This window comes from Penicillium griseofulvum (genome assembly GCF_001561935.1).
Source record: "Penicillium griseofulvum strain PG3 chromosome Unknown contig_80, whole genome shotgun sequence".
Classification (NCBI taxonomy): domain Eukaryota; kingdom Fungi; phylum Ascomycota; class Eurotiomycetes; order Eurotiales; family Aspergillaceae; genus Penicillium; species Penicillium griseofulvum.
Window position 1 is genome coordinate 1,522,909 of NW_024467471.1, and position 23,563 is coordinate 1,546,471.

General features: G+C 46.5%; 11 protein-coding genes across 11 annotated transcripts; 6 read left to right on the plus strand and 5 right to left on the minus strand.

The window, feature by feature from the left end:
* Positions 1-160: 160 nt before the first annotated feature.
* On the plus strand, positions 161-655 carry PGRI_015870 (uncharacterized protein; the record flags this gene model as incomplete). The annotated part of the gene is made up of 1 exon (XM_040789300.1): positions 161-655. One exon carries the CDS (start codon positions 161-163, stop codon positions 653-655), a length of 495 nt encoding a protein of 164 aa, XP_040646253.1.
* A 458-nt stretch (positions 656-1,113) lies between these two features.
* Positions 1,114-1,724, minus strand: PGRI_015880 (uncharacterized protein; the record flags this gene model as incomplete). Its single annotated transcript, XM_040789301.1, has 2 exons — positions 1,114-1,197; positions 1,248-1,724. 2 exons carry the CDS (start codon positions 1,722-1,724, stop codon positions 1,114-1,116), a joined length of 561 nt encoding a protein of 186 aa, XP_040646254.1.
* A 329-nt stretch (positions 1,725-2,053) lies between these two features.
* Positions 2,054-3,030, minus strand: PGRI_015890 (uncharacterized protein; the record flags this gene model as incomplete). Its single annotated transcript, XM_040789302.1, has 2 exons — positions 2,054-2,950; positions 3,016-3,030. 2 exons carry the CDS (start codon positions 3,028-3,030, stop codon positions 2,054-2,056), a joined length of 912 nt encoding a protein of 303 aa, XP_040646255.1.
* Positions 3,031-3,838: 808 nt separating this feature from the next.
* PGRI_015900 (bestrophin family protein) lies at positions 3,839-4,903 on the plus strand (the record flags this gene model as incomplete). Its single annotated transcript, XM_040789303.1, has 3 exons — positions 3,839-4,365; positions 4,433-4,827; positions 4,893-4,903. The coding sequence occupies 3 exons, from the start codon at positions 3,839-3,841 to the stop codon at positions 4,901-4,903; spliced, it is 933 nt and encodes a 310-aa protein (XP_040646256.1).
* Positions 4,904-5,156: 253 nt separating this feature from the next.
* On the minus strand, positions 5,157-6,496 carry PGRI_015910 (uncharacterized protein; the record flags this gene model as incomplete). Its single annotated transcript, XM_040789304.1, has 7 exons — positions 5,157-5,373; positions 5,440-5,594; positions 5,680-5,835; positions 5,895-6,017; positions 6,068-6,214; positions 6,271-6,414; positions 6,467-6,496. 7 exons carry the CDS (start codon positions 6,494-6,496, stop codon positions 5,157-5,159), a joined length of 972 nt encoding a protein of 323 aa, XP_040646257.1.
* A 303-nt stretch (positions 6,497-6,799) lies between these two features.
* On the plus strand, positions 6,800-9,598 carry vp16 (tethering complex subunit VPS16; the record flags this gene model as incomplete). Its single annotated transcript, XM_040789305.1, has 7 exons — positions 6,800-6,941; positions 6,991-7,097; positions 7,150-7,278; positions 7,337-7,830; positions 7,882-7,976; positions 8,027-9,297; positions 9,350-9,598. 7 exons carry the CDS (start codon positions 6,800-6,802, stop codon positions 9,596-9,598), a joined length of 2,487 nt encoding a protein of 828 aa, XP_040646258.1.
* Positions 9,599-9,648: 50 nt separating this feature from the next.
* Positions 9,649-10,311, minus strand: PGRI_015930 (Alb1 domain-containing protein; the record flags this gene model as incomplete). Its single annotated transcript, XM_040789306.1, has 3 exons — positions 9,649-9,894; positions 9,952-10,244; positions 10,296-10,311. 3 exons carry the CDS (start codon positions 10,309-10,311, stop codon positions 9,649-9,651), a joined length of 555 nt encoding a protein of 184 aa, XP_040646259.1.
* A 238-nt stretch (positions 10,312-10,549) lies between these two features.
* PGRI_015940 (ubiquitin-specific protease UBP1) lies at positions 10,550-12,622 on the plus strand (the record flags this gene model as incomplete). Its single annotated transcript, XM_040789307.1, has 1 exon — positions 10,550-12,622. The coding sequence occupies one exon, from the start codon at positions 10,550-10,552 to the stop codon at positions 12,620-12,622; it is 2,073 nt and encodes a 690-aa protein (XP_040646260.1).
* A 696-nt stretch (positions 12,623-13,318) lies between these two features.
* On the plus strand, positions 13,319-14,311 carry PGRI_015950 (uncharacterized protein; the record flags this gene model as incomplete). The annotated part of the gene is made up of 1 exon (XM_040789308.1): positions 13,319-14,311. One exon carries the CDS (start codon positions 13,319-13,321, stop codon positions 14,309-14,311), a length of 993 nt encoding a protein of 330 aa, XP_040646261.1.
* A 4,213-nt stretch (positions 14,312-18,524) lies between these two features.
* Positions 18,525-19,133, plus strand: PGRI_015960 (uncharacterized protein; the record flags this gene model as incomplete). Its single annotated transcript, XM_040789309.1, has 1 exon — positions 18,525-19,133. One exon carries the CDS (start codon positions 18,525-18,527, stop codon positions 19,131-19,133), a length of 609 nt encoding a protein of 202 aa, XP_040646262.1.
* Positions 19,134-22,099: 2,966 nt separating this feature from the next.
* Positions 22,100-23,110, minus strand: PGRI_015970 (D-isomer specific 2-hydroxyacid dehydrogenase family protein; the record flags this gene model as incomplete). Its single annotated transcript, XM_040789310.1, has 1 exon — positions 22,100-23,110. The coding sequence occupies one exon, from the start codon at positions 23,108-23,110 to the stop codon at positions 22,100-22,102; it is 1,011 nt and encodes a 336-aa protein (XP_040646263.1).
* Between the last annotated feature and the right edge of the window lie 453 nt (positions 23,111-23,563).

Consider the following 23,563-nt stretch of genomic DNA (forward strand, 5'->3'; position numbering starts at 1 on the left):
TTGGCTCTGTCTTGGTTCGTTTCTTCCTTTTTTTCGCCTGCCAATCCTACATTTATTAACTATAATAAAGCGGCCCTATCAATGTTTGTTCATGGCAGCCTGCGCGCACGTCTGGCATTACAAATGCATCAGTCGTCTCCTCCACTCCCCGGATTACCCAATGTTCCAATGCCCGAACTGTCGGGCGTTCACCGATCTCAGCGCCGAGGTTGATGACTCGAATGACTCGGAGGAAAAACGAGAGAAAGAACCGACAGAAGATAGGGCATCCAACGACTCCGGGGAGCAGCTTGAGACCGAAGGACCTTCAGTTGTCGAAACAAATAGCGGACCGCCTGGTCAGCTCGGCGATCTTGCCGAAGAAAACTTGGTGAACAATGTTGAGAACCTGCATCTACAGGATGACCAGCAAACCGACGACACTCGAAGCTCAGCCTCGCCCGCCCCTAACTCAAGCACCGATGACCTCGCTCGCAGTGCCACTGTTAACATCCCCGGGTGGCAACCGACACAACCACTCAGTGTGCCATCTGGTCGCCAATCACAGCTACGAACTGACACACCAGTGCGCTCAGAAACGTCTGATGACAACCCATTGACTCCACGAAATGACTCGGGCCCTTTGGCTTTTGATGGCCGAGCAGGAATGCCCTAATGCATCGCTCCGGGTCGAACTAATTCTGGGAAGCGAGGGCTTTGGGCATTCTTAATACATATTCATCCCTTTTTTTGGCATCTACCCTTCTGAGGGGGTTATCATCTGGGCATTCTACGGTATCACCATTGCAAGGAACCATGTCTGCGTTGGCTTCTTCGGGTGCGCACTTCATATACACTGTTTGCATTGTTCAATAGCGCGTATCTCTTCTATCTACTCTCATTCGTCATGGCGACTCAGCGTTTTCTTTTTCCTTTGTCCCCTCCCGAAAACTTACTGATACCCACTCGTGGTCTGGGACTGTTTTGAACCCCAGCACATCCCCCAGCACATCTGATCCAGGAACATTCTTTCGTTAGCCTTCAGATTGTTTTTATTATTACTAGGTAATAACATGTTCGGTTTGACTCGTCTACTCGTACAGCAATCTTTTCACTGCCTGCCTATGTACATATTTAAATAGCCATGGAGGCCTTGACCTTTAACGGATCATCGACCTCGTGGAATACAACGGGGACCATACTCGAGAAGGTCCCGAGCTAGCAAAGCCATCAGAATATATCCTATGTTTCTCATCGATGTAACTCACTCTGCTTTCTACAACTTTCCAGTGCTGACTGTCAAGCTCAGTCTTGGGACGATACACATCGAGTCGCTCCAGCTGATTCTCGGCACACCATATGTCTAAAAGCGAAAGGACAAAATGCTTGTTGGCGTGATTTAGTCGCAGAACACCATGATGGATTCTCTGCAGATAGTGCTCGCTGATGAATTCTGTAATATCCATCTGACGCATGACGAAATATGTGCTGGGTGTGCCGTAGAGGTTGAGAGATATTCGATATAGGTAGTGAAGAGCTTCTATAGTGATCTTTTTGTTGAGGAGCAGAATGGATGGTGTATATCGCTTCACATAAGGTCGAGGAATAGCGCAAAGAGGACCACCGCCCGGTGTTGACCAAGTATCCTTCAGCTTTCGATAGCTCTTCACATATTCATTCGGTTTGAGTAAATGTGAGTATATTATCAGACGAATCTCAGCTGGTAGATCAAGTAAGGAGGCCATGGTAATTTGTAGCGATCAAGTTGTGAAATGATCACGATATTCTTACCCCTCTTTCTCTTGCCTCGAGACCCTATTGGCTGTGACTGTAGTAGAATATAAGTTGAAGCTTCAGAGTGTTAAATTTCAAAGTTGTCTCTTCTCAGCTTATCCATGGATGGTATCACAACTCGGAAAATCGGGGGATGTAATTAAAGTTTCATCGGCATCCCGAGCCAAAATGGAAGTTCCAATCACTTTTGTCATTCGCATCAAAACAAGCAGGAGGCTCACTATATAAATTCATACTTCACTTGTAGTTATCCTACTTTGTTGGAAGAATAGGCTTTCAACTAGCCTCCCACTTGAATCTTCACCCACTCATCAACAGTCGTAGGCTCCCTCCCAATCAACCACCTGAGTACACTAGGATTCCCTTTCAATCCACGTCGATTATCAAACAAAATCAGCCTCTCAGCCTCGTCCCGTGTAATATCCGGACGTAGATCACCCTGTGAGGCCGGCCATCTAAGATCCGAATCCACATGATCCCCACTATACATGCAGCTCTCTCCGGCATATAAAAGCCCGAGAAGCTTGCTAACACCCTTTTCAAAAGTAGGAGTAGGAACATTGATTTCCTTACCAATATGCTTTTCCATAATCTTAATAAAACCCGCATCAGATAACGGGAAGGTTGAGCACAGCGGATACTGAGCGAAATAGTGTGGTTCCCTCTCGTCCAAAACCCGGGCCCCGGCTTCAGCTAGATCTCTGAGCGCAACTAAACTATTAGCAACATATGGATTATAGAGGTTCCATATATGCTCGCTAGAGGGTTCCTCGAGTTTTGCGAGTGCAGCGACCGAGTATATATCCATGAAATTGGTTGGTTGGAGAATTGTGAAGTTTAGAGGACTTAATAGCAGTCTTTCTTCGATGCGGCTTTTGTGGTCGTGTTGCATGAGGTTTCGATGCTGTGTGCCAAGAACGCTGGAATAGACGAAGTGCTTCAAGTTCGTTTCTGGCTGTTGGCTCTCGGCGACGGCGGCGTCGATCATGTTGGTCCCGATTTCCATTTCACGGGAGTAGAGAGAGGGTCCCACCTGGTAGACTGAGGTTGCGTTGCTGAGAAGTTTGCGGCATTCTGCGAGGGAGGATGTGTCGCATGTCTGTATTTCGGCATCTGGGTAGGTGGTTTTAGGCGAGAGGCGGATTCGATGGTGTGGGCTGCTAGACGGAGTTTGAATCTGGGGTTGGTGTTCAAGAGAGGGATGAGATGGGAGTATTGTCTGCCGCTTGGGCAGGTTATTACTAGAATTTCTTGCATTATGATATGGAATGGACCGCTTGGTTTGAAAGGGTTGTCAGAACTAGAAGAGAGGCGTTCCAAGGTTTATGTACATGCATGTAGAATCTGTACGTCAGATTTGCCCCCTTGTGCATCCACATGTTCATTGGCTCAAATATGCATTGTACTATACTTTATGTAACGGAGATCTCAAAGTAGCAAAACTAAGGACAGTGAAGTCATTTTCACAATAGCATGTAGTTTGTTCAATTTGCGATATAGCCAACTGTTGTATATCCACGTGATAGCGCTAGTAATGCCAAGTGGGTCCGGAACCAAAGAGTCGGACCCGCCATTGACGGCTGGTCCCAATCTCAATCTCCCCCGGACTTGAATGTTTGGTTGAGTAAGGAGTACAGCATACCGTCTAGGATCTTGAACAAGATGAGGTTAAACTTCAGCGAGCCACCCACTCCGACCTTGAGTCGTCAAAACACTACAATCCAAGGTCACCATCAACGCCGTGGCACCCATCCTCATCAGCTATCATCGCGGGCAAAGCCAAGAAGGTGAGCTACTAATCAATATCTACCAATCATCCACATATACTAATATTGAGCAGATGGCCACTTGTATTTCGCTTTATCAAAGGTGCAATCCATGGTGCCATATTAGTCCCAGTCTCTCTGCATGCTCTATTCACTGCCTTGATTGTTTACTTGGACACTTATGTATTCGAGACTGTCGGTCTACCTAGCACAATCGTATGTATCCCCAACCAACCATACGAAACAGCAACTAAACATAGCAAAAATAGATTCCATCTTTATCTATTGTCGTAGGTCTAATGCTTGTCTTCCGCAACCAAACATCCTACAATCGATTCTGGGATGGGCGAAACGGAATGAACACACTCAACACCTGCGTGCGCAACCTGGTCCGCACAATCGCAACAAATAGCTACAGCTCGAAGCGGGGACCACCTACCGCTGAAGAGCGCGAGGATATCGAGCGTACTATTCGAATCCTCATGGCTATCCCGTATGCCGTGAAAAATCATTTGCGCGCTGAATGGAACGCTGCTTGGGTTTTTGGAAACTCTGTCGATGAGCATTTGAACATGCATCCATCCACCCTTTATAACCCTGAATATGCCAACCTGTTACCTGCGGGCCTTGAGGGTCATGAAGATGAGGGATTGGGCCTTCCTTTCCAGTTGACCTTTTTCATTGATGGGTTTATTAAGCGTGGCGAAGAACGTGATTGGTATTCTGCGCCTGGTGCTAGTCAAATGCAGGCTCAGTTGAATGCATTGACTGATGCATATGGAAGGATGGAAACGATCAAGTTGACTCCGATTCCAGTGGCTCATTTGTAAGTTTCAAGGTTCTAATGCGTGTTGAGTCAGGCCTGTATGTTTCAATCACTGACCTTAAACCAGGATTCACCAAAAACAAGTTCTCGCTCTGTTTGGCTGTGTTTTACCGTTTGCTATGGTCGATGAGATGGGATGGTGGGCCATCCCCATTGTCAGCCTTGTTATCTTCACACTGTATGGTATTGAGGGAATAGGCTCGCAGTTGGAAGACCCCTTTGGCTATGACAGAAACGACATCAAGATGGATGCTATTGCCGGTGACTCCAAGACTGAGATTGACGTTGTTTTGTCTGAGTGGCGCACGCACTCGAAAGCCATGGAGACGTTAAAACAACAGCCCGCTGGTGCAGTTCACGGTAACCTTTGTTTAACACCTGACGGGCCTGATTCTGGAAACGGAATTGTGGACGAGAAGTACACGCCCCCAGACCTGTTCTTGAGGTTGAAGCCGAGTACTGGTAGGTGAAAGTTGGACATAGGATATTTATCGCTGTATTGCTGGTGTGATTATCTACATGTATAGCCTCAACTTAGCATTGGAAATATCAAATCACATATGAACTGGAAGGTAGGCCCACGCAGCCTTCCTAATGGATTGAAAATACACATGACCGCCGCAACCTGACTCGAGCTTTCTTAATTCCACTTTAGGCGCGAATACTGAAATTGATATAGTGGGATTTGACTCCCCACGAATTGAATTGTATAAGCACACAACTTGGAATATATATATCAGTTGGGTATCTAATGCAGTAATCAAGAATAGCTAAGCGGGTGCATTGGAATATCATAGAGGCGGCTCGAGCGCCAGAACGCCATCCAGTATTGAATCCGGCGTCACGTCAGCGAGAACGTGGGATACCGCATGTAAGTTACTCCCATACTGCAAACTACGATCCTCGCCGGGGGGAGTGACAACAATGCGGTGCCGAAAGACTTTCCTGGCGGCTAGCGCCACGATGGAGGGAGTCATATAATCGATACCATGCAGAGGAGCTAGAAGTCTGTAGAGTAAAACCAATAAGATGGGCCAGCGTAAGTGGTTTCGTGGGTGATATGTTTGGACTCACTGTGCAAACCGAGAAAATTGAATATTTGCATTGGCAGTTACGCCACCCGCAACCGCGCGACTGAGCCGCAGAAATACGACGATATCTTGGATATATCGAACGACTTCTGCGCTTGTGCTCACCGATGCACTTGCTTCTCGAAGTTGATCCATCATCTGTAAGTTCATGAGTCCGTGTCAGATTGCTATGTTCACTTCGAGATTCTAAAATCAAGGTAGATTGGAATGACATCAAACTTACCAACGGGCTGACTGTACCACTCTTCGTTTGCTTGCCCTTCGACTTATGAATAACAGAGGAAGCGGACATTTGTCCATCCGAAAGCCAGTCATTCTCTTCAAGATAGGTATACCCAGCCTCCGGGCTGTGGAAATGAGAAATGAGAAGATTGTCATTCTATCGCAGCATTAGCTAAAGTAAAGCAGTCAGAATGGACGTAGACAGATAATACCTACCATGTGTGATTTCAAAGGTGGTTGGAGCTGATCCGAATCTCGTGCCACAAGAGGGATGAAAAGAAAGTCCTGAGGCGCGCTCAAGGTCCCGGTTTCAGTGACCAACTCCCTTGATCGCATTAACTATTCCACATCAGTATTGTCTTTACTGAATTGTCCATCGGGATACGTACCTGCAGCATCTGCATTTGGATATCATCATTCACAAAATTGAAGTTTTTGGCGACTATAATATTGACAACATTACTGCTGGCATGTGAAGATGGAGCTGGCGGTTTGCTATAATCCCCAAGACTCTTATATGAGGAACGTTTGCTTGACTGATTTTATTAGTATATAGGAATAATAACGATAGCATAAGTTGAGATTAACATACTGTTTCAGTGTTCAGCCATGGACGCGATGGGTGATAGTTCGCGCGTGCATCCGGAGTAAGAACATCATTAAAGATATCATCAATAGATGTTGCAGATGAACAGTCAAGGATGCAATATGAGTAGTTGAATGTAGTGGAGCCAATCTATCTCTCATTAGATATCATCTCGATATTCTGACCAATTGCGTTGACATACTAAGGCGAGTTCTTTGGCTAGGTCATTCATACAGTGTCTGGTGGTCTCAATCAAGCAATGTTCGCGGGCAACAAGGCACAATAGAAGGGCTACTTCAAGGTCAGATAATTCTCGAGCAATATCAGCAAGATCTGTATAATCCATGATTTGGAAAGAGTTGGCCAATGAAGATGCAGCAACTATCAAGTGAAGTTGAGGATTGTGGTGGGGAATTCCGCCTGAGAATCAAGGCGACAAGATCACCCGTTCGGGTCTAGCCCGTGTGACCCCCATCAACAGCTCGAACATCCAACTAAAGGATTCAGTGCCTCATCTGTGATCATATCCACAGTCATGCCACCCAACCCACTAGCAAACTGGGAAAAGGTTGGAGACAGCTTTTATCGCAAAATCGCCGTGTATGATGCCATCTTTGAGGACGACGTCGAGTTAGAGAACTACATTGTCGCGGGCGCCCCTTACGGAGGAGCTATCGGTAAGTCCCCATTGGAGAATCGGAGATCTGGGACTAACGTGGATATCAGCGCTTTATCGCGATGAAAGCAAGCCATTTAGGCTTCGCGACGGACAGGGTTCCCGCTCCACAATTGATGTTTATTCATGCTCTGGACAGAAAATCAATCGTATAAACGTTTGTTTCCAATTTAGAATCGAATCATGATGAATCTACTAACTTATTTTAGTGGGAACAAGCCACTATTCGTGGACTAGGCTGGTCCGATAAGGAAGAGCTCTTGGTCGTTTCTGAGGACGGAACAGTGCGACGCTACTTCGGATTAGACGGCGAGTTTACATCTTTCTCTCTCGGAAATGTAAGACATGATGACAGCCTGTCCTATTCATAGTGTGCAGAAACTAATAATGTAACAGGGTGCCGAAGAGTATGGCGTGAGAGCCTGTCAGTTTTGGTCATCAGGCCTCGTTGCATTGCTGTCCAATAACCAGCTAATTGCCGTATCCAAATATGATGAGCCGCGTCCGCGGCTCTTGGCACCTTGCCCAGAGGGTGAGGTATCATCATGGGCTTTAATTCCACCTGCCCATACACTCTCACGCTCTGTCGAGGTTCTCTTGGCTGTTGACAAGACCATCTTTTTAATCGACTCAACAGAAGCAGAAGACAAGGTTCTGCAAGATGGTCCATTCAAACATATCAGTGTATCACCAACAGGGCGCTTTGTCGCACTTTTCACCGCAGAAGGGAAGTTATGGGTAGTCAGCAATGACTTCCAGAACAAGTTTAGCGAATACGATTCAAAATCACGGGTTCCGCCAAATACCGTGAATTGGTGTGGCGATGATGCTGTCATCCTTGGATGGGAGGATGAAATTCATCTTGTTGGGCCCAACGGAGTTGCATCAAAGTGAGAGGTCTCCTTTATACAATATCTGCAAGCATATTCTAATCGTCCTAGGTATTACTATGATGGCCGGGTGCATGTCATACCAGAGTTCGATGGAGTTCGTCTCATAACTAATGACACATGCGAATTCATGCACAAGGTCGCTGGTATGTCAGCATCCCAAAGCAAATTCCGGACTACCATTGACAATTTCCAGGTGTTACCGAGGAGATATTCCGTCTTGGGTCGTCTTCCCCCGCTTCTGTGCTACTGGATTCAGTAGACCAACTGGAGAAAAAATCACCCAAGGCTGACGAGAACATCCAGCGCATCCGATCGAGTTTACCATCGGCAGTTGACACTTGCATTAAAGCAGCGGGGCATGAATTCGACGCCTATTGGCAGAAGCGCCTGTTGAAAGCTGCGTCGTTTGGCAAATCTGTCCTCGAACTTTACAATAGCGATGAGTTCGTGGAGATGACTGAAAAACTACGCGTTCTCAAAGCAATGAGAGACTATAAGATCGGGATGCCATTATCATATGAGCAATACCTGCGCCTCACACCGGAAGGACTCATTGAACGCTTAATCAGCCGACATGAATATCTGCTTGCAATAAAGGTTTCCGAATACCTACAGATCCCCGCAGATAAAATCTATGTCCATTGGGCAAGCCAAAAGGTGAAGGTCTCGACTGTTGATGACGAAGCTGTGTGCAAGCTTATTGTCCAGCGACTCGATGGAAAGCCGGGAATCTCGTTTGAGGCTATCGCTCAAGCTGCTTATGACGAGGGACGATCTCACCTAGCTACCCAATTGCTCAACCATGAACCACGGGGCGGCAAGCAAGTTCCTCTGCTTTTGAATATGGAAGAAGATGAGCTTGCTCTAGATAAGGCAATTGAGAGTGGCGATGATGACTTGGTGAATTACGTGCTTCTGCATCTTAAGAGCAAGCTTCCTTTAGCAAGCTTCTTCAGAATGATCAACACTCGCCCAATGGCTTCTGCACTTGTGGAGACTGCCGCACGAGGCGATGACATCGAGTTGCTAAAAGACCTGTTCTACCAAGATGATCGGCCCATTGATGGCGCTAATGTGCTACTATCAGAAGCATTGCGTGATACAGATCTAACACGCCAGACCGAGAAACTTCACCTAGCATCTCGCCTCTTGTCAGATTCCAAAGAACCGACAGTGGTTCTAAACCAAAAGCTAGTCTCTGAGGCCTCCCAGCTTTTGAAAGCCCAAGACGCATTGGATAAAGACTTGGCAGACAACAACGAGTTTCTTGGTCTTAGCCTCAATGAGACTGTCTACAGACTTGTCAGAGGTGGTTACGGTAAAAGAGCACACAAGATGCAAAGTGAATTCAAAATGCCTGAAAAGACATTTTGGTGGTTGAGACTGAGAGCTTTGGTAGCTAAACGTGACTGGGGTGAGCTGGAGGAGATCTCTAAACTCAAGAAATCCCCAATCGGATGGGAGGTAAGACAGTCGAAAATCCTATACTACTGGAACAGATGCTCACACAAAGCAGCCTTTTTACAACGAGATTTTAGGTGCTGGAAACACAAAACTTGCTTCAGGATTCGTGCCAAAGTGCAGCCACTTGCCCCCTGCTGAGAGGATCGAGATGTGGGTGAAATGCGGTATGATCGTGAAGGCCGGAGAAGAGGCACAAAAGACTAAGGACCTTAACACCTTGGAACTCCTCCGCACTAAAGCATCTGGCCCCGCAGCCACTGAAATCGAACGCATGATCAACCAATTAAGGCCAAGAAAATGAGCCCATCAACAATGTTCAACTTATATCACACAGGCCCGCTCTGGGGTTGTTCAAGTGATCTCGTCAGCTTCATCAATAGTCGCAGTGTCGTCCGTTACGAGATTGGAGCCTTCGGTTGAGTCTTCGGTTGCGATCAAGGCTTCGGTTGGGATTTGGAAGACATTCTTTGCGACAGGAATCCCAGAAGGTGCAGAATCTTCGGCCATCTCCTCGTCATCTTCGTCATCCTCATCGTCGTCGTCTTGTCGAAGAGCGTTGAATGACAGGGTTTTGCGGTTGGTATCTTCCCAATCAGCCTAATTCAATGTGAGCAACTGTACACCCGAACGAAATGATGATTTCTGGGTTCATACTCTTCGGGAATTGACGGTCCTGCCGCGAGCCACACTTTTAGCCTTTTTGATTTCCAATTGATCCATCACGGCCTCAGCTCGGTCCATTCCCTTTTGTTGCCTTAACCGCTGGGCCCTTGAAATCTTATCATTTTTGTTCTGCTTTTTCTTAATACCAGCAGTGGCACGGTCGGCCAGAACCGAAGGCCTTGTTGTGGTAGGAGATTCTGCTCTGGGCAGTGCAAGCACCGACTTGTCAAGGTCGAGACTTGGGGAGGCCGCCCTCCGTGCTGCGCGGGAACGCTGGGACTGGTCTGTTCAAATATTAGCCCAAATATCAATATATTTTTTCGTAGCCGACTTACTTTTACTCTTCGCCATGGTTGTTGTTTTGGAAGAATTATCAATCTCCACAGGTCGTGGGGTGGAATCGCTATCGATAAAAAAAAGTTTACGGAGAACGAAGACAACCAAATGTGCACCTTTTCCGCGCAAACATGTATACCTTCAAGTCCTATTCTACACATGACTTAACACTCAGACGTTCTCTATAACCCCATGCTACTGCTTATGCTGGTAGATTTCTCTTGCCACAGATACCCTTCTGGCTTTATTGACAATGAACACCCGCAACGGGCGCTCTGAGATCTCTTCCAACCGGCCAGATCAGTACGCAAGCCGCAACAGTCATTATGAATCCCCCTTCACGACTTTACAAAACAATCAAACACTAGCATACATATTCCTTGTTTTAATTTCGATTCCTATCTTCCTCGGCTACCTCGGACTTGTTCCCATATCGCTATTCCAGCTCCCCTGGGATCTCATCGTCTATTTTACACCCTCTCGGATTGTTATCGCTTTGGACCCTCGCGTATCAACCTCCGACCCCAACTCCCTAGCCTCTCCTTTGACCTTTCAGGATAAAAGCGACGCCATGAAACGGATACTCGGCTTAGACAACAATGTCTACTTTCCCTTTTTCTCCCGGTCAAGATCACTCTCTATCTTCGGAAATGCGTTGCTGGGGAATACCGAGGATGTCGCACCCCCGGGGCTTGGAAACTGGAACAACTCGTGTTTCCAGAATAGCATCATACAGGGACTGGCTTCTTTGAAATATCTCACCGAGTTTCTGGAACACAACGTGGACAACCTCTCCGGCAAGGCTTCTATCTCGACGCACAAAGCACTCCTAGACCTTATCGACCGTCTGAATAGCGCCTCCAAAGGCGGAACCAAGCTGTGGATCTCTGGGCCTCTGAAGTCTATGAGTAGCTGGCAACAGCAAGATGCGCAAGAGTATTTTTCCAAGTTGCTTGACCAAATTGACCATGAGGCTGAAATTTGCTCACGGGGAGCTACTTTAAATATGGGATTGAAAATCGCAGGACCCGATGAGAACATATTTCGAGACAGCGACTATGACGACTCGACGGGCCCTTCGGAAACCGAATCGCCCTCATCGACAGATAAGCTTTATCTTGACAGGGTTTCATCTTGCAATCCTCTGGAAGGCCTACTCGCTCAACGGGTAGGGTGCATGAAATGTGGATGGACTGAAGGGCTTTCGTTAATCCCTTTCAATTGTCTCACTGTTCCTCTGGGCAGAAGATCCTCGTATGATGTTCGCGACTGTTTGGACCAATATATGACGCTTGAGCCTATTGAAGGCGTGGAATGCGCTAAATGCACGCTGTTGCATCGACAGGAGCAGCTTCTCAACCTGATCAGTGGATTTGAATCCGATGACAGTTCAGCAGACAGCTCCGACGAACCTCGACCATTCGATGCTGTAAAACTGTCAGCCCACTCGCGATTGGAGGCTGTCAAGGCGGCTTTGGAAAGCAATGATTTCAGCGAAACTACATTGGCAAACAAGTGCCACATCAACTCAAAAAATCGAATCTCAACCACGAAATCTCGACAAGCCGTCATTGCGCGGGCTCCGCGCTGTCTCGCTATCCACATTAATCGTAGTGTTTTTGACGAGATGACTGGGAATTTGGAAAAGAATCTCGCGGCAGTCGCGTTCCCTCAAATGATCGATTTGAACAATTGGTGTCTTGGCGCCCGTTCTCTCAGCAAATCTGGCGACATTTCTGAACAGTGGGAAACAAACCCCTCGCGGTCCATGCTTCCACAGCCTGGGGAATCCATTCAAGTCCCCAGCAGACAATATCAATTACGCGCAATCATTACCCATTACGGCCGACACGAGAATGGACACTATATCTGCTACCGCAAATATCCGACATCGGAATTCACAGCTCCTGCGCCAGACGAGATCCTTCAAGCTGAGGGTGATAAGGACAAGCCGGAGCGTTGGTGGCGCCTCAGCGACGATGACGTGCAGATGGTTAGCGAAGGTCATGTGATGTCACAAGGAGGTGCCTTTATGCTGTTCTACGAAGCTGTGGATGAGTCCGTCTCGCCGTGTTCGACTCCATCTGCAACTGCAGAACATGACCTATATGCAGAGTCTACTCAGTTCGGAAGTGTAGAACCAAGGAACATTTCCACGCCGTCTACTGTCACCGACTTCGAATCTGCTACTTCCCGTGAAACCAGTATCTCGTTGCCGATGGACGATTTTCCTCCTGTCGACTCGTCTTCGAAGATTTCGAGCGTGATTGCCACTGATGCTGAACGGACTGATGAACTGGACTCGCCCTCTACCATCATCTCATGATCATTTCTTCCCCATACGTTTTTCTCTTTTTATTTCCTTTGTCCGCATAGCCGAGCTTTGTGGCCGGCTACTGCATTATCATGATACCCGATACCGCGTTCCATTTGAGGCGTTGATTTGAGCTCGACTATGTTTTGGAGTATTTTGTGTAAAAATTAGTGTACTATTATGGGAATTCCAACGCAGGAATTGATTTCTTGAAACAATTCATTTGGATTGACATCGATTTGACTGCAATTTAGTAGGTTCATTCGCCATAGATTGCATCTCCTAGCAACTCGGTCAACCCTGATAGCAATCTTCGATGATTCAGCTTCTAAGAATAATCCCCGCATTTAGACATGAGCACCTTGTGAAGACCCAGCGTAGGTCCGGAATCACCTAAGTACCTTGGGGCCACGACATAAAAGTACGTGAAGACCCCCCTTTCTCGCAACATTCTATTTGAAGCTTCTTTTTACATTTACAGCGAGTTCTACTGGCAATCAGCAGTTGTGACGCAGATCAAACTTGCTCCTTTCTCAGACTGACGTTGAATGAACATCCTTGAAGTTGCACCCGAGTCTGTATAGATCACGAATGTCCCCCGGGTCCCCATTTCCTATCTGTCGTCATAGGGTATGGAATTGTCCCCGACACTTGATAAAGCTCATTGTTCCAATTCTAATTCATTAGGAATATTCTACATCTTCAATAATGTCACAGCAACCGCATAACGTATTGCTCATCAATGAGCTACTTGAGAACATTCTTCTACATACAGACATGAGAACCCTATTAACATCCGCTCAACGTGTATCTCGCACATGGAACACCATGATCAAAACATCAATCAAACTCCAAGAGTCCCTCTTCTTCAAACCTTCCAAATTCGGGATCTCAGATCCCTCACAACGCCTTCGCAATCCACTCCTAGCAGATATCCTCTGGGCCCAATTCTTCCTCAAACAGCAACAAACCCCAGAGTCAAAAATCGCCAATATAAGCAGATTTCCCCTGCGGGAACCAGAGCGTCGCAAGCTCAAAATCTATCTTCGAAAAGACGCCAGCTGGAAACGAATGCTACTCCAACAACCACCGACATCATCAATCGGCGTCCTCGAAATCATCAAGAGATCCGACTCCGAATTCACCAAGTTATCTATCAGCTCAGATAACTTCCTCCGAATGGGCCACATCCTGGCCCTCCTCGAAGGAGGCAGCACGTTAGTTCCAACCCGCAACAAATGGATACTATGGAGCGGGCGATCCCGTATCAGGATGCCGTTGAACTTCGAATGCTGGACACCTAAATGGGTCTATGAACCATGTACCTTACGGCCAGTGCAGGAATGGATCCCGGATAATATAGACTGGGATAGTCTCCGGCTGGAGGTGGCATCGATGTATTTGGATGATTTCGATTGTGGGGTGGTGATTGTATCTGAACGGAGACAGATGCTTTTCCAGGGAGAGGATCGAGTTCACAGGGAAAGTAAACTTGATCGTCGAATGAGGAAAGCGTTTGGGGAATGTCGGGTGGAGGTTGGGAGGAAGCATATAAATCACTCTTGGGTTCCTATCAAGGGTGTTGGTGCTGAGCGGCGATGGGTGCTTAGGCCGTGTTCTGCTACTCCTCTTATTCCAATGCTGAGTGCCTCTGAAGGTTCGGATTCGTCTTCTATTTCTTCGTTTTCTTTGTCTCTCTAGGTGGATATACTTGAAGGGTTTATGGGGACGGATGTGTATATTGACTCTATTAGAGAGATTTGGAGTTAAATATCTTCAATTAATGCATTGATTTGAATATCAAAAGGGAAAAAAAAGGAACAAAACTTGATCGGGCCCGGTTGATTTGAGGTACTAAACCATTTGGTTCGATAGTCTGACCTATACCTATATATATATATATATATATAATCAAAATGAAAGTCAAACCCATCACTTTTAGTCACACACTCTGTCAACTATTCCAGTGTTTTATATTTTGCCTTTGTAGAATAACCTGAGAAAAAGCGACTATATAGTTGAGCTTGGCTTAATATAAGGGTCTGCCCCACTTCTATTCAAGAAAGTATTCCAAGATTACTTGCTAGCTTGATACCAAAGAGGACAGAAATAATAACAAGATATGAAACTAGACAGGCATTCCTTTGACCCTTCCAGGTCAAACAATTTCGGTCGCAAGTCCAACAAAAGTCCCCAAACATCTCCGTATAGCTGCCCAAATTCAGATGCATATTTCAAGTCAAATAGGAAGGAAACACAATTCACCGCCAGTCTATCCTGTGCATCGATGATAAGGCAACGAACCCATGTCACTTTAGCGCCGACCAGGATCATAACGGGATATCCTCAACGACCCTGTTCGGATATTGTCCCTCGGTCGGGCATACGATGTTGCCTGTACAACCAGGATGATGCTTTTTTTACACATCAAAATCTACGGTAGCATCTAGACGCGCAGAGCGCGGATGTCAGTACCCAGGATTGAAACGTCGCGAAGCATTCCTGCCCGGCATCCTACAGGCACAACGGCTAGGACAAAGCAATTGCTAAGCCGAAGTAGGCAAGTCGATGAATCTCTACTCCGTAAATTCTACAACATACATCACGGACTACCGCATTTCCCGGCTTTGCACATAACGTTCTCGAAAAGGACCGAAATTACTCCGCATGAACGTTCATGGAACGGAGCCCCCTGATTTATGCGAAATTTCCTAAATTGTACGGAGGACCCCCCACGGAAAAGCGACCGTGACGATCGCATATTATCCGATCGCAAATATCGGTCAGACTGTGAGTTTGGTAGTAAGTTCTGACTCAGGGATAATCAGATAGGATGATTTGATTGGAGTCAGCCGAAGGGACGACGGCGATGATTTGTATCCAATGACGATGATTGCTGTAGCGGTCTCAGAGATGGCTTGTCTGATCTCACAATCATGATAATGGTTGGCGTTGGTCTAGATGGGCTTACGAGTGTGCTATCCGTGCGAAAATTCTAGCCCATGTAAGCACAGTCCCTGTGATGAATCAGGGGGATTTCATTGGGATATGCTTGACACTTAAAGCACGCCTCATGGACACGTCTCGGGTACACCGTCAACCGGTCACCTATTAAACCCTTGTCAATTGATGCAGCCGAAACCGCGGATGGTGTCCCGGCATGATCCTTAGGTTACTCATACTGCACTGTACAGAATTTATCTCACATTCTTCAAAATCTCCGCTCACGGAATGTGGGTCAAAACCCCCCCATGGGGTGTATATTTCCATTCTCAAATATCTTTATATATTTTAAAGTCAGCCTTGGAATGAGCTGCATAGGATTGTGGCAAAAAACCAAAAGTACATATGGAATTATTGCGGTGAAGGGTAAAAACTTGATTCTATCACAATCTTACTTAAGGTCAGACCTCGGCCCGAGTTGATATAACTCCAGACATTAAAATATGCCAAACATCGTGGATAGTGGTAGATAGTATGGATTCTATATTCAACCCTCTTTTCTTCAGTCCCCATTAAATGTATGCAAGAGAACCGTCTGTGTTGCAACTTTAGTTCAGAGATCTTGCATATGAACCGCATATGAGGTGCATCGTATAATCTGCAGGGAAACCCGGGAAAGGCTGGAAGGGGCCGGTGTGGATCCAAGCTCTTTTGTACGAAAGGGAGCTACGCAATCCAACCTTCGACTATGCATTGGATCTCACAATAAATATCTGCATGCAAATCTACATTGTCTTTGGTCTTTGACCCCAGGATGAGCTTCGCAAAGTTGCATAGAGATCAACATAACCGAGGTAAAGCCGGTGGACGGAGCTCTAGCTTTCGGTCTAGCTTTCGGTCTATGAAACAGCACTTTTGTACTCATTTTAATCCGTATTCTCCGGAAGATTCACATGCTTCCGTTAATATCAAATCAATATAGGAGCTTGAGCATCCCAGTTCCCCGGCGCGGAACTCCACCAGAAACCCAGGAGATAGGTAACAGGACATGCGTTGAAGATCAATTAAGGCACCGAGTGCCTGGAAAGGGGGATCTGAACGTGACGCGCGATATCGATAGTAGACCGCGGCCCCATCCGGATTCTCACAAGCCTGAACTATTTCCATATGATTTCATTGTAAGTGGAGTACGGAGTCACCGGGAGTGGCAACGCGTTGAACCGGAGCTGTCACGTAGATCAGAATTTGATTTCCTGGGTCGGTGACCCCCCGCTTCATCCCTTTCTATGGGATGTTTTTCTCAGGTTCCCCGGCGGGCCGGGACGCGGAAGCAGTAATTATGGAGCTAGAGGCGCGGGGGATTTGTATTTCACATTCCGTTGGCGCTGTCGGGGAATTTGATATATAAATTTGCCAAAGTACTAGTATAGGTTGAATATGATGAGTATGATGGAGACCTGGCGATCGCCCGAACGGGAGAGTGTCGTTTGGGACACCCAGGATAATGGATTGATCCACTTGGAACGGGGAAAAGCGTCAACTTCTTCCCCGTAGGCGCTAGACTTGCATTAAGCAAGTCATCTGGTTCTGGTATATCATAAAAGACATAAAAGATGACAGATTGAACGGAAAGGAGCATGACATTTCCGAAAATTAGTACAATCGATAGATGGGAAATGTCTTTGTTTTAAGTGGTCTAGACTTTGGGATCTAGACTCAAAAATCAAATGTGAAAGGGAATCCACTAGAGCCTCGGTGTGACTGTGGGGTGTCCTGTGATTTGTGCGAAAATCAGACGGACATTTCTCGGGAGGATTCTCTTAAAAGAACAATGTTGTCCTCCGTCCTCCGTATAACTAGAAGGAGTAGCACCGATAATTTTGACGGCAAATTATGAATTGCCGAGGAACTGCATTTACCCGCTAAACCGGGGCAATCAGGAAGTTCCGAGGCAGCGGGAACCGTTTCAAATCCTTAGATTCTCTTTTTTCATTTAGATTCCGAACTAAAAGCTTCTAGATTATAAAATCGAATCCTCCACGGACTTTAGACTTGGCCCGAGGTGGAGACACGGGGGAATTCCCTTCCTGTTGTTGTTTAAAAGAAGATAGATAGTTCGTTCTCCCGTGGGGGTATAGATTTCTCTTCATCTTCCAAATAATCGACGTGTTATCACCTGTGACCGCCAAAACGCCCAACTTGATTCCTCTACGAAGATCTGTTTGGGTTCAATTAGGGCTGCAAATTCAAGTTAGGCCTGCAGATTCGACTCATTTTTTTTTACTTCCCCGAACGAAGCGGTGAATCCGAGGCATGATTATTGGAGAATTATCATCAGAACTGGAAAATACTCCAAACAATTTGATTTTTGAGATCGGAGATCTTTGGCCTGGGGACACCTTTCTTTTGCCGCAAGGGAGTTCAGATTATATCAGAGTCTTTGATACACAAAGATTTGAAGAACGCGCTAAACCGGGGAATCGATATTTCCCCGTGTGTGTCAGAAATCCCAAAAAAAAAGAAAATAATAAAATAAATTCCAATTTGGATTTCATTTTATTTTTATTTTTATTTTTTTTGGGGTCGATCAGTTCCAAGGATCGACAACCCTTTGTTTGCCGGAAACCCCCTTCCGCCTGATTGTTCTGATTTTATTTTTATTTTTATTATTCATTTTATCCTTTTTTTATTTTCGAATTTCCTTTTTGGGGGTTTTTTCTTTATTTCTTTTTTCCATTTTTGGGAATTTGATTTTCGAGACTGCAAGGGTGTCTATCGGGAGGTCTAGAAGTCTTTCCCCGGCTTTGATCTTTGATATCTATTTGTGTGTGTGTGGACTCTTTACACCGATCATTGATAAACACCCTCTCCACCTCTTCCATTCTTCATTTCACCTTACACCTTTCTACACCATCACATACTGGGCCCTGGTACTTCCAACCCTCTTCAACATTATCTCATATCCGCCATCATGATTCCTATTCAGTCACGTCTCCATGAGATGTCGCTTCCAAAGGCGGCAGCTCCTATCGCCAGCACCGATCCAGCACAACCCACCTTTGCCTGGAGTGGCAGCGCCTCTTCTTCTATGTCAAGTCCTTTCGCTCCTCCACCAACTCCTAGTGACTCTCTTCTCGACATCAACCCACGCAAGTCCTCTTTCTCTAGTGAGATGGGAGCAGCTTATGCCTTCCCCTCTTGGCCCAACCGTCCTTCCCTTTCAAGCAACGACACAGCCGACTCCTGTGCTAGCGCCTTCCTCTCTGATGACGATCTTCTGTGGATGCCAGAGAATTCGGGGGCCGAGAAGGAAGTGGAGGAAGCTATCAACCAAGATGCCGCGGCCATCTCCTCGGTGACTATGGAACAGCAACTTCAACGCATGCGCATTATCGCCGAACAGCAAGATCGGGCCAATTTTCTCGCCAAGGTTGAAGCCCACGCTCGCGCAACCCAAGCTCTCCGTTCAGCAAAGCAGAGCATTGTGACAGAGCGAGAGACATCGAAGCGCAAGAAGCGCCGAGTCGTGCCTACTCCCAAACGACGCGCTCACTCAGCATCCAAGGTGCTCAGTCAGTAAACTCACCGATGATTCCCGGTGCAGCGCAGGCGCTCTCCGAATAACGCCACTTTCTCTTCCCGATGTCATTATCTCGCCTTATCTTTTAATTTTCACCCCCGCATCTCCCCGGTGCAGAGACCCACCCCAAGTGCCCTATTCTCGACTTTACATTATTTTTTTTCTTCTACCGTGATACCCGCGATCTCACCTCACAAACTTCGACACGGGGCGCCTCAATCTGAGGAACACAACATTCCACGATCAGCCACATCTATGCTTCACCGGGTGGTATTTCGTGGATGTGACCACATGGGCCGACATCGCCCGGATATAGGGCCCGCGGGCCCCCACGCGGCTTACCTAATATCTCGCTGTCGGCGGTTCTCGAAATCCCACCGTCACCTCCTGTCACCTCCGTCACCTCCGTCACCTCATCCTTCGCACACACCGCTGGTTCATCCGGCTTTCTGACTCATTTCCCAACTTTCGCATTTGTTTTTTTTCTTTTTTTTTTTGTTTTTTCTTTTCAGCGAATCCATTATTTCCCCCATCCCACAGGGATCATGTTCTTACATGGAGTTGCAGCGCCTTGATTTAAGTCATCATTTGACCATTTTATGCCTACCCTAAGGCTTGCATCCATGAGGAACCGGTGTTTCTTTTTTATTGTTCTCGGCTTCATGAATCTGTTTTCCCAGCGCAGCGTCTTGTTTCGATACCCCGTCTTGTATACCCCCACCATTTGTTTTCATTGTCTTCGACGCTTTGTGATTTCTGCAATTTCCAACAGCGCTCTGTGATCTGTTCTCGGAATATTGCCGCCACGTGCCATATCACACACTTGTCAATAGCCGTTCCGCACATTAGGTAGCCTAAACTAAGCACATTGACCATATCCTGAAACCGGAATATCCTTAATCAAGTAAAATCATCTAAAACAGTAATTTCTAAATCACACTATACTTTCTTGTCTATACCTAACTCCCTGCCACGTTGTAGATGTAACCTGTTGCCCGAAAAAGTATATAGAATCCAACAGCCGATCGTCAGCCCTGCCTCGTGTTCCCCGCTTGAGTAACCGCCTCACCTCCGCACCCAAACAGTGAGGCTGTAAGAGCTTATTGCCGTGTATGACACGCCTTACTGTCTGAAATGCAACAGTGAGATCGGGGATGCCGCATCTTAGTAACCGGGAATGATTGATAATCTCAGGAATGTACATCTAAGTATTTCATCAGCATCGGATAATATCATGAAGTTACAGTTGGGCTGCTCTCATTTAGTATCTTGTCCAGGTCGCCTGATTCCAACGTGCACCTCTCGTTGGCGGGGATTAGTCGGCGGTTAAATGTTTACTCGGGTCGGTACTAGCTATGGAGGCTTAAATGGGGCTGTACGGAGTATAGTGTTTGGGGTTTACCACTGTCTTCCTTATCACAAGTATAACTTCTACAGTATACAGTGTATACAGTATCGTTGGAGTTGATTCCGTTGCAAATAGTCGCATCGCTACTGACGTTACTATCTTTTGTCACTCTGCATTTACGCTATTCGTGGATGTGTTGCACCAACACAACACAACGCGATATCAAGTGGTCGGGGCATGGAATGGGTTTCGGGCACATGCTTCAACTCTGTGTTTTGTTGTTACCAAGATAAATCCGGTATATTGCGAAATCACATTCCAAGATGATACAAGTGCCTATCGGGGAAAATTCCGTGTAGAACAATATCATCTGATAATCTGATGTTGGATTTTGGGTATCAAATCATATTAACTTAGTGATGTGTGTTTTCAGAGTGATGGAATGTTGCATGTGCTTGTGAGTTTTGATATTCGGATAGGCAGAAAGATCAGTAAGCACTGTGCAGGAATCAGAGTAAGCGGGAGTATAACAATAGAACTTGATCGGGACTAAGCCCAGATACTGTAGATATTGAATAGGAAGAGATCGTCGATATACTGAATTATTGCATCTGGACATGGTACCCTGACCGAGATACAGTCATAGTTCGTAGGCACAACGCACAAATTACCATAATCCGCTGTCCCTCATACTAAAATACGAGATATGTCAAGGTCGGGCCTTATGGCTAGATGATGAAACGGGATTAACGTGTGAAAGCACGAATATTTGGAGGCCGCGTTGGCGTGGATTCCCTGTCTTGCAAACTCGCAACTGGATTTCAAATCAATATTGACTTACATTCCTAGATCCAAGCTCAAGACATCAGCCCCAATCTGGTGTGAAGTAGCCAATTAAAAAAGGGTGCTCCGGTTCGAAAGTGGCTATCATTTCTCGGCAAGGACCATCGGACTGTCCTCCCCGAGAAGACTTGATTGGGGGAAACATAACTCGAGATACGAGATACAATAAAAGACTCAACATCCAAACGCAGCTGGCGATATCTGCACTGCGAATCACTCCTTTTAACCAATTCTAGTATTTCACATTAGCAAGCACCATCAGCGAAAGTATCATCGGTTTCGACCGCTTATGTGGTCTTAGTATCTTCTGTAGTCATTTTAGTAGTCCCTCATGGTATTCTTAGATACACGCCTGTTGGTATCTGTCTGCAAGGTATTTCCCCCTTCTTATTTTTATAGATAGAAGGCTGGAGAAGGCGGAATATAGAAATTGGTGTGATGTTGGTGTATTCGATGTGCAAAATGCTCATATCACAAGGCAAACTCTGTAGGCGGTTAGAGACTGCCGTATACGAAGGTGATTCGGCCGCAAAGAGAACACCAATTGTGATCGGGACCAGCCAGGTATGTACCTGCTTTGGGATCTTCCATGATGGTTGAAACCCTCAGATCTTATTGTATTTGGAGTGTGAAGTTTAAGTCATTGGAAAGGAAAATGTAAGTGGTTCATGTAGTTTTCTGGGTTCATTCGTTGAGATGACCCATATGCCTTGCTTTACAAGGTAATCTATAATCTAATTGTTAAATGTATCTACAAATGACCAAAATCTCCAGACTATCGCACCTGATTAATAATCTCACCAGCGCACCACTTCTCAATCGTGCTCTTCAACGCAGCCTGGAGGTTTTGCAAAGTCCTCTCAGAATACCAAGCAAGATGAGGCGTCAACACCAAATTCAACCCAGCCGCTTCCGGGCTTATCAACGGGGAATCACCTCTCCCAGCAGGTTCCGTCGCGTAAACATCCGTAGCCGCACCTGAAATCGCTCCTCCCTTGAGAGCTTCAACCAAGGCTTGCTCGTCGACAATTCCACCTCTCGCAACATTAACCAACACAGCATGTGGGGACATAATCTGGAACTCCGCTGTAGAGATCATGTTAAGCGTCTCCGCACTCCGCGGCAAGCACAAAACAACCACAGTCGACTTTTTCAACCCATCTTCGAACAGAACCCGGCCCTCTCGAGGAGATGCACCCTTCCGTTCAGCGATAATCACATTCATCCCAAGACCCCGTGCCATGCCCTCGATGCGTTTACCTAGCGATCCGTACCCGACGATACAGAGTGTCTCATCGCTACACAGCAACGGGGCCTGTCCGTCCGGTGCACGAACCCGACTGAGTAACGAGCCATTCGTCTTCCATTCAGTATCAAGAGATAAATCCGCAGGAACTGCAACTGTGGCATTGTGTAGTTCGACGAACTTCCGTCGAGTCGCGAAGTAAAGTCCAATAGCGTGTTGGCTGACACTGTCGATGTTACAGCCAGGACAGTTGCACACGGGGATTCCTCGTGCGGATGCAGCTGCTATATCGACACAGTCTGTGCCGGTCGCCATGATTACTACAAGACGGAGATTTGGGGTTACTTCAGGGCTGAGAGCCTCTGCTGACAGGCGTATCGTTGTTGTCACGATGATTGTGGCATCTTTGATGCGGCTGTGTAGATCTGCGGGGTCTGTCCATCGGTGGACTGCGCGAGTATGAGGCCCTGGTAGATTGAATTCTGGGATTGGGCAATGGACGGCCTCAATGGCCACGATGTGGTGGGTGATGTTCTCCATTGAGAGATCAAACGAGGTGTTCGAAGATCAACTTGATCTCTTTAGGATTTAAGTCTGGTTGATGACTGATACCGAGAGTAGCCGATGTGGGTCTCGGGATAATACCGAGATGTCGCCGGTAAGGCGTCGGATTGTGCAAGAATGTGAAGTTTTTTAACGAATCCGGAGTGGTATATGGTTATATTTACGCATGCGGCGGAGTCGGGGTATAGCTCCCCGTTTTATATTTAGTCCGATGATACCCGACTTGATTGGTAATATAAAACTACTATATCCCTGACTCTGTACCTAGAAGCCCTTTATAAACATGTCGGGCCGAAAGGCACTATATGATATGAAAGTATAAAATACTACCAAGTTGATATGCGCTGACTCTTCTCTAGTCGTCCTCGATGTGTTCACATGAGATGTATAGTTCTCTTCATTAGGTCAATTGAATACGTACTTAAATAA